The sequence below is a fragment of the Trichosurus vulpecula genome, chromosome 1 (assembly GCF_011100635.1).
Source record: "Trichosurus vulpecula isolate mTriVul1 chromosome 1, mTriVul1.pri, whole genome shotgun sequence".
Lineage (NCBI taxonomy): Eukaryota > Metazoa > Chordata > Mammalia > Diprotodontia > Phalangeridae > Trichosurus > Trichosurus vulpecula.
The window spans coordinates 137,204,813-137,219,573 of NC_050573.1; the positions used below are offsets into that span (position 1 = coordinate 137,204,813).

General features: G+C 36.4%; 1 protein-coding gene across 1 annotated transcript in view; it reads left to right on the forward strand.

The window, feature by feature from the left end:
* The window catches only part of ANGPT1 (angiopoietin 1), a 333,355-nt gene that overhangs the window by 216,305 nt on the left and 102,289 nt on the right, over window positions 1-14,761 (forward strand). The window contains exon 4 of the mRNA XM_036766890.1: window positions 51-283. Within this exon, the coding sequence (XP_036622785.1) occupies window positions 51-283 (233 nt within the window). The remainder of the gene's footprint in view (window positions 1-50; window positions 284-14,761) is intronic.

Genomic DNA, 14,761 nt, shown 5'->3' on the forward strand with positions numbered 1-14,761 from the left:
ACTCAATATGTGTGGAACTAAGTAATTTTATTTTACCTCTTTGTTTGTAGTCTATTAGAGCATAAAATCCTAGAAATGGAAGAAAGACACAAGGAAGAGTTGGACACTTTAAAGGAAGAGAAGGAGAACCTGCAAAGCCTGGTTACTCGTCAGACATACATAATCCAGGAGTTGGAGAAACAGTTAAACAGGGCAACCAGTAACAACAGTGTCCTTCAGAAGCAACAGCTGGAGTTGATGGACACAGTTCACAACCTCGTCAATCTTTGTACTAAAGAAGGTGGTAAGGACTTGTTCTTAACTTTGGGATTCAAATATGTGGCTTAAAAATAATACAGATCTAATACAAATCACTACTTTCAGCTGATTTCATGGAAAACAGTTGAAAATTAAAATCATCTGACCTTAGAAGGATTTCGGAAAATACTAAGTAGCTTTGGAGTAAGATATCTATTTAATTTGTATATTTATAATACCTTCCTTATAATTTTCCATCTCCCTTTTTATCTTTTTTGATCTCTTTAACCATACTGAATTTAAAAATATAACCTTATGATTACTGATGTGAAGGCAAAGTCTTTTAACCTCATAGGAAAGAATTTAATAAATGAAAAAGGGTGCATGGATGAATAGAAAAGAATTGATACTAGAATAGAGGAGAAAGTAGGAATTTCAGTTTCTTTACCTATAAAATGAGAAAGTCAAATTAAATCATTTCTAATGTTTCTTCCAACCCAACTGGCCACTTTTTAATCTGCGAATTTCACAGAATTCTTCTCCCTCTCACCTCTAAACTTAACATCCAACACCTTTCATTTTATAATACATGGGGAGAAGTCTCTGGAAAGCACAGCACTGCTATGATGGAGGATAAAGGGAGATTTTAATTAAAAAATGTATTAAGCAGCTATTTCAGTTCAATACGAATGTTTTAGAGCTCAAGTGATGGACCAGGCAATGAGGTAGGCCCATGGAACACAAAGACAAAAATGAAACACTCCTTGCTCTCAAGAAAAGTGGGAAATATGTGGCATTTTTGAGGGTGATGCAAAGTCAATTAACAGAGATGATGTCTGCTATCAAGGTTTTGCTACCTTATAGCATTAGGAAAGATCTGAAACTTGAGATCTCAGCAAAAAATATTGCTCTTGTCCACATCTACATCTTTCCAACGTTCTGTGGAGTTATTCTAAATTCATGTCTTGAGATCATCTCTGAGAGCCCAATTATTTGAGCAGCTTCACATGGATGAATGAGAAAGTTGAGATGAGATGTGAATTAAATCAAGTTTAGTTATTTCAGAAAATAAGATTCTCTGCCTTTGAGCTATTCAAAATGAAATTGAGATTGTATTAAACTAATATAATTTATTTAATTAAAATATTTTATCAGCATGTATAATAAATATGCATTATTTAGATTCAAACCTTTCTTAAATTGAAGAGTAATTTATTGAATTATATAAATTTAGTAGATAATATAAATAATTGCCTTGATGTCATACTTTTTTCTCTATGATTAAATATTAGAGGATTTTCATAATAATGACTTGATTTGCTAATATCATTTCCATTACACTTTGATATCAGCATACCTTGGCTCCCCTCCCCTTAGCTATGTTAAACAAGTTTGTATTACATATTGTAAGGCAATTTAAAAAATTTTATAATAGATTCCCAGAGCAGCATTTGGGTATAGACAAAAATGTGATTGAGAAAGAAAAAACAACCTGTTTACCAATTTCCATTTTCCTGATAGTGACATTGAGGTTCTACTGGAATGAAGATTTGATATGATTAACAAAGAACTTTATCAGAGCTCATGAGAATTAAAAAAATTAAGCATTCATATGAGTGAGCCATATCCTATTCTTGTATTGAGTCTAATACAGTTTTGGAAAAATTGAAAACACGTTGTCTTTATTATGCCGATATTTGATTCAGATAGAGTTGTCTTAATTTCAAAGATAGAGGTTTCTAGGGATTCTTGAAAAGCTCAGATGTCCTCATGTTTAAGTTAGAACTTTGCTTTTGAGTCCATGCATAAAAAGAATACATAGTAATACCTCAAGGATAAAGCAACCACCTTAAAGGTAAGACTGTAACTTTAGAATCAGGACTCCTTGCCAAACAAGGAGTCTGGGTGATTCCAATCATATGTTTTGAGATTTCTTTTTTTTTTTTTCTGACCTGGTCAGTAAATACAACTATTAGGTTACATACATAGGCCGACCCAGAAACAGAGCTAAGTTTTTCTAACCCTTTTTAAAATGTTATTTTAGATGAGCGTATCTTCTCAAGTAAACTTAGATTCACATAATATTTCCCTGACCTCTGTCTCTCTCCCAACTGAGTTCTTTCTTATTTTACTGTGGGTACTATGTTAGCATGACCGTCCCCTTAGGGTTTGCTTATCAAACTCTTCAGGTAGTTCTCTACTTGATCTTTTATTAAAATGACTGATTACTTCAGGGCTTAAGAAGGCATTGCAAATGGGATGTTGGCCTGAATGATAGCTTCTATCTTTATTTTAGTTTTGATGGAAATCTTGTTTTTCACTAGGGCCAAAAGCCCTCAGTTTTGTGAAGTCTAGTGCATGTTCATAAACCCATTTATCATTCAAACAAAATGCTCTATTCTGTAACTGGATCCATTCAGGAAAAGAGTTCCTCTTGTCCATCAAATTTCAGATAGGCACCCTTGCCTTATTTTGGCCAAACCATGATTAAAACCTTGGACATTATCATCATCATAAAAATTATTGAGCATGGATTGATAATCTTGGAGCCATATAATAAGAGAGTCAAACATAGATGTTCTCTACCAAGGTGATACAGTGCTAGAGTGTTAGAACTGGAGTCAGATGACCTGAGTTTGATGTTCTACTTTATAGCAATGTGATCATGGGCAGTCAGTCAATAAACATTTATTAAGTTTCTATTACATTATATTATATTGGAGTATACAGGTGTTCAGGGAAGACTAGTACCTCTGTTGTAAGGGCTTCCAAGCCCTTTTCAGGGCTGATTGTCACCTTTGGTATCCACCTGATTCATCCAACTCTCACCCGTGGCTCTAAGAAGTTGTATCATGTGCAGTGGTCACACTCTACTAAACCATTTTGGCAGATAGTCTAAACCAGGTTGAGGGTAACTGAGGGACCTCAAACCCATTGGTGAGTTAGGGGAGTGTCTACCACAAACATATGAAGACCTCACCTAGCAGAATGAGCAGATGAGAACAATTTGTTCCAATAGACATGAAGGCAGCTGAAGCAGGCATTGTGGGGCACTTGGAGCTTGATTAGACGTGGAAGACACCAAAGTCATCCACTGCATCCTAAGCCATCACTAATCATCTTGACATCTGTTTCACCATTAGATTCCTGTGACTATAACAGAGGGTAACCTGAACAACTTCGAACAACTCCGCCTAATCTGAATCCAATTTATGTGCAAGTCAAAAGAAATCACCCATACCATTTTACCATTTTTACCTACCTCAAAGACCTGTGTCAATAGGCAAATGAGAAAGCAGCAGGTGCAGATACACTGGGAACTGTAGACACAAGCCTTTCCAAAGGTGGCCCAGGGAACAGGGTTCTCTTCTCAATTGACTGAAGCATGGAGGTCAGAAGAAATGATACAAGGACACTCTTGAAGTCTCTGTGAAGAACTTGGAAATCAGTTGAGAGACACTGGCAAGAGATCGCCCAGCATGTCTTGTCTGCATCAAAGAAGGTGTTTTGCCCTTGTGAGCAAAGCAGAGTTGCAGTGTATCTAAAGAAATGTGAGATATGCAAATTTAGAGACATCTCCACTCCAAATATTCATGTGGGCTATTTGTGCCCAACCTGTTAGAGCCTTCTGAGCTCATAATGGTCGATCAATGGCAGCTGGACACATTGTACTTGACTCCAACATGGTGATGTCATTTTGGTCCTCTTTGAGAATGCAGGACAACAACCAACCAACTAACCAACCAAACCAACCAATTATATACCAGGCACTGTGCTAAGCACTGGGGATACAGAAAAGAGTAAGAGACAGTCCCTGCTCTCAAGGAGCACATAGTCTAATGGCAACCCATTGGACCTCTCTAAGCCTCAGTTTCCTCATCTGTAAAATGAGAGGTTCAAGTAAATAGCCCTTAAGGTTCAAAGCAATGGAAGGAATCATAGAATTAAAATTTCATAGGTTAATATTTAAAACAGATGCTATGATGAATGTAATGATTTACAATGTCTTCCATTGCTTTCCATATTTGACTTTAGAATGCATTTGGCTTTAGTAATAAAAATCAACATTTACTTTCATGTTTGCAAAGTGCTTTGAGTAAATTAGCAAATTTGATCTTTACCACTACGAAGTAGTTTCGCATTTTGCAGATGAGGAGAAACTGAAGCCAGCAAACCTATGCAACTTGTCTAGAGTCTCACAGGTACCGAGTATGTGAGGCAGGGTTTAAACTGAGACCCCAAGTTTAACTCTCTACTTATTTCCTCATTCTCATTCTCACAAAATAAAATTTGGCCGACTTCAAGCCACGGAATAGGTAGTAGTCTTATTAGAGTGTATGTCTTTTCTTTTTTCTTCTCACATCATTTGACAAAAAAAAGACAAAGACAAAGACAAAGACAAACAGCTGTCCTTCTCAAAAGACAATAGCTATGCCGGGGAATGATTACTGTGTCTGGTACTCTGGCCTCTTTGCCAGAGGAAATGAGGCATTTTCTTCCTTCTCAACGCCGGGGACTGTTTTGGCTCTGTTCTCAGAATAATATTACCATATGCTTGGAATTTACCACCCTTGCAGTATCTGTTGAACCCAGGAAGTAAATCATTCAATAACTGGTTGAGATCACTTGAACTCTTGCAAATCCTTTGGGTTAGGAGTCTCAGGCCATAGCAAGTAAGAGGAAACAACTTATTTTTAATTCAATTTTTTCATTGATCTGGTTAAGATATTTTGTTTTAAATCCGTGAATATAAAATTAATTGTAAGGTGAAAAGAAAAAAAAAGACAAACATCAGAAGCCATCTGTTTAAATTTCACAAAGGAAATTTAGGAATGAGGGGGAAAAGGTTTATTTTTAAAGAAAATTATGTCCTCAATGTCCTTAAAGTGACAGCCCTTCCTAATGTTACTGCTCATAAATACTAATAACTTAGAGAGAAAGTGACTGGTTTTAGAAATGGACTTTTATTTTCTTTTGCCTTTGAAGTAATTTTCCAAAAAATAAATTTATGTGAATCAAGGATGATTAGCCAATTAAAAGCAAGTAATAATTTTTGAAAATAGCACAGTTTTAGGCATCTCCTATGAACTATTACCAAAAGACCACATTTTGGGGGAATGTGGGAGTGGGGATTGAAATTTTGTGATTGATTCTCTTTTATAGTTATAGGGCTTTTACTACTTCAAATACTAGTCTGTAATTTTATCAGAAGAGGAGAAAGCAGGTGGGATGTTATAATCATGGGAAAGAGTTTTTCTTAACATGCTGGTATGGCCATTAGCAAACTCTAGTGCCCATTCTCTCATGCATTGCAGATCTATTTGACTTAAACATGGAAACACTATATAATAAGGACTGGGTTCCAAGATATTCCCAGAGTGTAGTCAAACAGCATTTAGTAGAAGAAAGGCAGAAATATGCTTCTGTGAGTGAAGTTTTAACAGGGACAATGGGCATTTGTCATGATTAGCCTTCTAGATCAGAGTAAATATATCAAGGCAATGGCACCTCCATCCAACTCAAAGAGAATCAATAATAACTCTTGGAGAGCTCATAAAAATTGTATTCTTTTCTCAGCATTTTGTGTTGTGTCATACTTCCTACTAGCTAGAACCTCATAGTACCAACCGTTGAGTGAATCTCTTTAGAATTTCTATTTGATTTTAGGGCATAAAATGCAAGCATCTTCTGTTTGTATCTTTGGTGCTTAACACAGTGCCTGGAACATAGTAGGCACTAACTAGGTCATAATAATGCTAGAAATAGGAAGAGGTATAATGTTGTACAATTCTATTTTAAGGTATATAATATATATCAATACAACATATGTATAAATAAATGTATATATATATACTATATAGAGTAGATATACTATACTATATAGTATATAAACTATATTTATATATTTGTATAAATACAACAATATATAAATACAAATATGGCCCAGTGGAAAAATGCTACATTAACAATCAAAGTACTTTGCTCTTCTATTTACTACTTTTGTGACCTTGGACAAGTTAATTTATTGGGTTCCAGGTTCCCTGTCTGTAAAATGGGAGGTTTGGACTAGTATGTAGATAAGATCCATTCAACTCTAACTTTGCGATTCTGTGGTAGACAGCAAAAAGAAAGGTCTTTCAGACAATGTACCTAGAAAAATCAGCCATCTAAAAACTAAGTGATGAGGTTAAAAAAATTCTTTGATTTTGTTGGGGAAACATAATAACATGCCAACTGAGGAGCTACAGTACACAGTAAAGTATAATGTCATTTGTTTAACATAATGGTTAAATCTACATATTCTGCAACCTTGCTTCATTGTAAGTCTGGATGTCTGGGTTATTGGACAGTCATCTTACAAATGAAGTCCTTTTGTACTGTCATAGCTAAACCGCTTGGATCAAGCCAAAGATAGACCTGCCTTCTATCTAATTCCACTGTGAAATAAACAGTGTTCTTAGGAAGTCAAATTGTTAAGTGGATAATGATTAAGATCATGGCCTAGAATTGCAGTTTCATCAATGCAAAGAATTCCAGGTCTGGAAACTCTTTTCACAATTATACACCAACAACTCCTCTGTAACTTACAGTCTTAGAGAGTGGTATTGGTATGCACCAGTGGAAGATTTGGCCCCACAATAATTAAAATCAAACTGATAGATACTGTTGCTCTAAGAAAGGAGCTTTAAAAGCCTTAAAGCACCATATTCATATATACTCAAATGAATCTGTGATCTCATTCATGTGGAAGACTCCTCTAGTGATAGAGAATGAGATTATTTTGCCTCTCCAAGCCTCAGTTACCTGAAGGGCAAAACTGGGGAACTAATGCTGCCTACTAATCTCACAGGGATATGAAGAAAATACTTTGTAAGTCACAAATTATTATATAAACACAAACTATTATCATAGTCACGAGAAAGTATAAGATTATTCAAATTCTATTTTTTCCTACTTTCTCTGCCAAGGAGAATTTTCAGTCTGTGAAAGATGCACTAAAATGTATCCAATATCTAAAAAGATACTATACGGGGCATACCCTTTTGCCTCAATGATATCTTTACTAGACTTATTCCCCAAAGAGATCAAAGAAAGAGGAAAAGAACCTGTGTGTATAAAAATATTTATAGCGGCTCTTTTAAGTGGAGGCAAAGAATAATTAAATTTATGAAATTATCAAATATAAAATAATGATTTAAAAATGTATCAGGAAAGGTTGATGGCTAGACCCAAGAGAATAATTGTTCAGTGTTAATTTGCAAAGGAGTTTCTAATGGAGTGTGCCCTGGGGATCTAAATTTTATCCTGTGCTATTTAATATTTTTATCAATGACCCAGAGATTCCACTACTATGTTTATAACCCGACAAGATGATTGATAAAAAGAAAGTTCCTATGTACATCAAAATATTTATTTCAGCACTTTAATAGCAAAGAGCTGGAAACAAAGCCCCTCCTATGAATGAGGCCCATCTAATGGGAAATGGTTAAGCAAATCATGGTGCATGAAAATAATGGAGTGCTTTAAGAAACAATGACTATAATCAACATAGAGAAGCATAGAAGAATTTACATGAACTGATGCATAATAAAGTAAACAGAACAAAGGAAACAGTAACCACATTGACTACAACTATCTAAATGGAAAGAACAAATTCAATAAAATAATTTGAGAGAAGAGAAGCACCAGCACTAGCAGCAGCTCTGGAAACTGGTATTCATAGGAATTCGTACAAACTGTGGTAGCCTTCTTAAAGCATTTAATGAGATGCCATGGAAAAGATGGCTCAGACTTGTTCTTCTGGGTCCTTGGGAGTTGAACTAGAACAGATTTGGGCTTGATAGAAGGAGAAAACAACTTAACAACGAGAGCTTTCCCAAAAAAAATATAGTCATGGGTGACTTTTGGTTGAGGTCTTCAAGCACAGGCTGGATGAGGGAATTCTTAGCAGGTTATTTCTGGGAGTGCAAAAGCCCTGTACACACCTAGTGTGCCCAGTAACTACTTGCCTTTGAAGCAAGCCTCAGTCTGTGGATTTCGTAAGGCCAAAGCTGGCTCCCTAGGGCAAGGGCACGGGGGGGGGGGCGGTGGAAGGACATGCCAACCCTAAGAAATGTAGAGGAAGGGGCCAATACTATGAAAGCCACCTCCCCTGGCACCACCCCTGGCACCCCCATATGAAACAGTGCCCCAGGCTCCTTGACCTCTGCTGGAAAGCTCTTTCCTTTATACTTTTGAAGAGTAGCATTGCCTTCGGGGACTCCTATGCTCCTACCTTTGGGAGCTCTCTTTGGACTTAGAGAAACCATAGATCCAGTCTTTTTTTAAAGGAAGGTAGTTACTGAGGGGGATGGGAGTGCGCCCTCCCAGAAAGGACCTTGAATTGGAGCCCTTGGGGGGTGGTCCAGAGCTAGAAGAGGCTGAGCCAGGAGAAAAAAGACTGAATATCCCTGGTTCCAGGGCTCCTGGATTAACAGGCACCAATCACACTCTAATCTGAACCATCTGGGCTGTTCTTTAAGCCTAAACTGAGTATTTTAGGTGGAGGAGGGGAGTCTGAGCCCACAGCCACAGACTCCCCTCATCCTTGTTCAAGCAAAACTGCAGGCATCAACACAGCTCCAGGCAATGTCCCTGTCCTCGATGGTGAAAAAAAGTGTTCTGAAAATCTTTACTGATATTTTCTTCATCTTCTACCTTCATCCTTAAAGGCCCTCAGGATAATCATGATTAGGCGGGCTTCTTGCCAGGCTTTCTTTAAACTACTTTCACCCCTCATTACTTCTCTCTCTGTTATGAGGCAATGCTGCTCATAATCAAATTCTATAATCTTCCTCTGTAAGATTTTACAAATACGTTTATATTCAAAAGTAGTATTGTCCTTGGCAGTCATTTATTTTTGACTTGGCACAAAAGCATATGTGTGTTAACTATGGGTATGATCAGGGTCTCATTATGAGATTTGATTTACAAGAGTTAAACTACCATGCAAAATTAATATGCCCATATCTATGTCTTTTCTTCTGTCTACTTCTCTTTTTCCGTCATCAATAATTCATCTAAATGGGTTATAAGGCAAAGAGGTGATGGACTCAAAATACAGAATGAGACATATTTTTGGAAGCAATCAACGTGAGATTCATTTCACTTTACTATGCGCATTTATTACAAAAGTTTTATTGATTTTTTTTTTTTTTGCCCATAGTGGGGATGGGGTGGGGTCAAGGGAGGAAGAAAAACAATTAGTGGTAGCATTACTCAAGTGAAAGAAAGAGTCATTGAAACACTATAAATGCACAAAAAGGAACAGAAGAAAGGCAAGACAGAAACACAGAGAGGCAAGACAGCTTTAAAGCTGTGTCATGCATATGGGTACGTATACACATATGTATGTGTATATGCATACATGTGCATGCACACACATACATGTATATATGCATATATACATGCATATACATAAATACACGTGCATATATAAAAGCTACATGTACTATGGATTCAGAGTTTCAGGGAAATCCTCCTTTTTCCATTCTACTTTTAAAATAGAAATTCCAATTTTATTTGGTACTTGTTAAATTTGGAATTAAAATGTTTTAAATAAAATCAGTCACAGTATATATTTTCCTCATTTTTACTAGGTGGCACAGTTGATATGGTACTTGACCTGGAGTCAGAAAGTCCTGAGTCCAAATGTGACCTAGCCGTGTCGCTATGGGCAAGTCATTTAACGTCTTTGCCTCAGTTTCCTCCTCTATAAAATGGGGTAATGATAGCATCTACTTCTCAGGGTTGTCATAAGAATGAAGTGAAATAATAACTGTAAAGCACTTAGCTCAGTGCTTAGAACACAGTATCTATGTAAATGTTACCCATTATTTATTATTATTGATGTTATTGTTGCTATCTGTATTACTCTTGTTCATGTTCACTCAAAAGTTTGCTACAGGAGTTCCCATTTGACGTGTTCTAGGCTCTTGTCACTTTCTACTGATATTATGTAGATCACGTTGTATCACCCAGGGTGTTTTGTGGCTGTCTCTCCCTCTCAACCCAAAGCCAGCCTAGCCTCCTTTTTAGTCATACGTTTCTTTGATAAAATCATTTACTTTAGTTCTTTTTCATAGCTCCTTGTATGTTATATATTGCTGGATTCTCACAGGGACTGTGAATCTCTCCATTTACTTATGAATGACATTTGCTTCTAACTCCTTGGAGACAATAGTGTTCCATTTTAGCCATGCAGTTATACTAGTAGAATGTTGCTATTAAAAAGATGGGCATTTTCTTAATATAGAAATTTGGGTGGGGTCATTGAAGGAGCTTTGTAGTTTCCTATAGGCAATCTAGCCTATTCTCTCTCCCTCCCTCCCTCCCTCCTTCCCTCTCTCTCTCCACCTATGTATACACACAATACATATGCATGTACATGTATGAAGACACATACATATAGCTATATACACTTTGTCATATTTACATACATGAACTGATAGTGGTGCACTAGAGCTAGCTTTAAACAACTCACAAGAGCTGGTTGTTAAATTTTCAATGTGTCCATCTACACCTCAGAAACTGGCAAACACTATACATCAGGGTTTGATTTAGTTTTATTGATTGCCTAGAGTTAAGAAAATGATGGAGAAAATGTTAATAATGCAGATTAAAATTCAATGTACGTCCTTCATTCCCTTTTCCCAGAGAGCCAATTATTAAACATTTACCAGCATGATGCCCCTGCCTAAATATATATATATATATATATATATATATGTTATATATCTATCTATATAAGGAGATACATATTTATACATATTTGGATAAATGTACGTAAGTTTAGATAGAAAAATAGGTAGTAGATATACATACATACATACATATATATCTTGGACAGACAATATCTATATCTAGATATATGTTTTATATAAATGAAAATTATCATCATCATTATTATTTTAATTTATTTTGCTGCTTTGCAACTTTTCTTAAAGCATTTTCATATGTGGACATTCTGCCTTTATAACTCAACTTCAAGTTCCTCAAAAATAGTTATCGCCTTCTTAGTAATACTGTCTTTCTTTTTTATCACTCAATGGCATCTAGTAACATGTTATGCATACAGAAGGAGCTCAGCAAATACCAACTGTTTGACAGCATGCCATCATTTAGACGGCCAACTAGAATTCATACTATTTCTTCAAGTATGTTACAAGAGAAGGGATCGGAAACTATGAAGTTACAGTAATTGGCTTCCATTAATAGACATTGACTTACATTAGGTTGCAAAGTAAACACTTGGATTTTTCTATTTATGCATTCACTCATTTATTTCTCTGTCTTCCTATCTATCCACCTCTTCATTCAGACAGTGGTACATAGCACATCCTGTGTGTGTATGTCACATTGTATAAGAATTTGATTTCCTTTCCTAATGACTTACACTGAAATCAATTACCTTTCTTGCCACAACAGGTCATCAAAGCTACCATCTAATCTATTCCACATGTATGGGATACCGTTTCTGTGAGAATGGGGCAGTAAAGTCACACTGAACACATTACATGGGATATTAACCTACATGAAAAAACAGAAAACATATCACCTATTGCTTTGTTAATGAAACAACCTTCTGAATAAATATTGTGGGGCAATCAGAACACAGCAATACACATAAGGCTGCCACTGATTTTTTTAACTCAAAGAAAATTAAGTCAGTTAAAGAAAAAATCAACATGCTGTGGATTCAACAAAGTCTGTATTTGGATACATCTTACAGCATTTAGTCTGAAGATTCATTTATTCCCAGGTGCCTTACTAAATCTTTCGGAAAGAACATTAAGCATTAAACTGAAATACACTAATAAAATGAGATAAAGGAGAGATTTATTGAATGACTTGACAAGGATTTCTATGCTTCACGATTAAAAAGGCAAAGTAAAACTATAATTATCCACCCATGATGACCTGAGGACATTTGGCTTTCCATAACTACATTGACATATGCTATTTTCCCACTGTGTATGTATTTTCCAATACTTCAAAAGATTCATGGGATCATAGAACTGGAAAGGATTTCAGTCAGAGGCCATCTAGTCTAACCTTCTCCTTTTACAAATGAATAAACTCAGACCCAGTAAGCTTAAGTGACCTGCCCAAGATCACACAGGTAATATGCTTCAGAGGTAGGATATAAACTCACGTCCTCTGATTTCAGCTTCAATAGTCTCTCCACTGCGTCACATGATTTTATTTTTGTGGGATAAATCCAAATTGAAATCCCTCCAAAACATTGTCTTGTGGGTTGCTTTGACCAAAAAAACTCATCACCTGCTGGCCAACCTTATGGGGACCAACTTCTCAAAACTTAACTAGGTCAGTCCTCAGAGGTCAGGCTCACAATCTGTGCCTGGCTTACACATGAAACCTTTTTTGCTTGGTAGGCTGACATTAGAGTCCTTTGCCAAGGCCTCTGAGAATGTCCCAGTTTTCCCTCAAAGAGTAATTTTACAGTAATGCTTTAGTATTTCTATACCCAAAAAAGTAGCAACAACTGACATCTATATAGTAGCTTAGTGTTTAGAAAGCTTTTACACTGATGTTCTCAGTAACCCTAGCAACAAACCTATGAGGCAGGCATGTGGATGAAGAAACAGAGGTTGGGAGAATTTAAGTGATTTGACTATTACTCATATTTATAGCACTTTACAGTATACACATCTTCATGACCACCTTGTGACAAATATAATACAAGGTTCTCTATGCCCATTTTATCATCTAGGGGCTCAGGGAGTTTAAGGGGCTTACCCAGAGCTATCCACCTACTAAGTGCTAGAACGAGATTTTCTGGCTCAAATCTGTGTTCTTTTCACTCTATGGCATATTGTATTACCAGGTCTTTGACTCCTGCTCTATTGTATTATTTTTTCCTACTCATGTGTGTGTGTGCGCGCGCGCGTGTGTGTGTGTGTGTGTGTGTGTGTGTGTGTGTGTGTGTGAGAGAGAGAGAGAGAGAGAGAGAGAGAGAAAGAGAGGGAGGGAGAGAGAGAGAGAGATATGGGGATGGGGTCTATAGTTGTGATTTCATCGGTATAGGAAACCTCTGGGTAATGTAGGTCAGCATTTTCTTTGCAACTCAAAATAGTAGAAAGTTGCTTAAGGCCCTGAGAGATTCCATCACTTGCTCTAGATCTCGCAATGAGTGTGTCAGAGACAGGATTCCAACTCAGGTTATCTTGTCTGATATCTATGCCTTTTGAATGCTTGTCAGAGTGAGAGAGAGAGAGAGAGAGAGAGAGAGAGAGAGAGAGAGAGAGAGAGAGAGAGACAGACAGATTTATAGTATAGCACACATTTGTAACAATTATGCATATATGATGTATGTATGATGTATTAAACATGGTTAGGAAATGAAGTGACCCCCCCCATAAGTTAATTACTTAGATAACTGAGCTTTAACAGTAAGTGCCCACATTTACATTAACATTTTTCATGGAAATCTTATATTTTGTTTTCTCTGCCTTCTTAAATAGAAGATATTCTATATAATTTAACTCCTTTTTCAAGAAGGCATAGGTTTAAGTCTGCCATGACTCCTAAAAATACAATTATTTTATTTCCTTTTGGGGGAACAGTCTTAACCCAGACTACAGATAGCTTCATTTTTCTTTAAGCTCAACATTTAGTACCAGGATAACATGAAAAAAATCCATGACCCTGGAAATTACCACTCAGTTCGTGCAACACTGGCAACTTGGTTGGGCAGTTCTTATTCTTCTCAACCACTATTAACTCATTTCTTGGTTTCACTTCCTGTATACCTGCTCATAAAAGACTAAAAAGGAAAAGAGGTAGAAGGCTCATTGAACAATAGGCAGGGATTCCATCTTCTTTATCTTTGTTCCAGAAACTCTCCATACTGGGTTTGTTCAGTGTTCTCTTTGAGAATTCAATGATCCTCGAGGCCATTTGCAAAACCTTCCTGCCCTTGGATTGAGAACTGACTTTTTTAACAGCATTAGAATAAATGCTCTTTAGGAAGAGGGGCTGTTTTTGCTTTCTTTGTATCCCCAGAACTTTGCATAGTACTTGACACACAGTAAGTACTTAATAAATGCTTGCTAACTAACAACATGTCGTTTCGTTCTGTGTGTAAAATATCACTTTTGATTTTTCATTTTTTGAAAGAATAAAATTGATCTGGTTCCTAAATTTTGGGCCTAGCTCCTAGTTACAAGGGAATTGTGTTGATTTAACTATTTCTTGTTGATTTAAGTTCATTATTAGGAACATCTATTGTCATACAATGTATTGTGATGCTCTTAGGGAATTCTGAGGTGTGTAGTGGTGTGTGTAGTGTAACACCAGTAGCATTAAACTCAAATAGAAATGGAGCCACTAAACAATACACAAGGATCCCCACAGGCTATATATTCACTTAGAAAACCGCTTGTTAACATTATCTCTTGTATTTTATTTATTTTGTTAAATATTTTGCAATTACAATTACATTCTGATTTGGGCCTCACCAGAG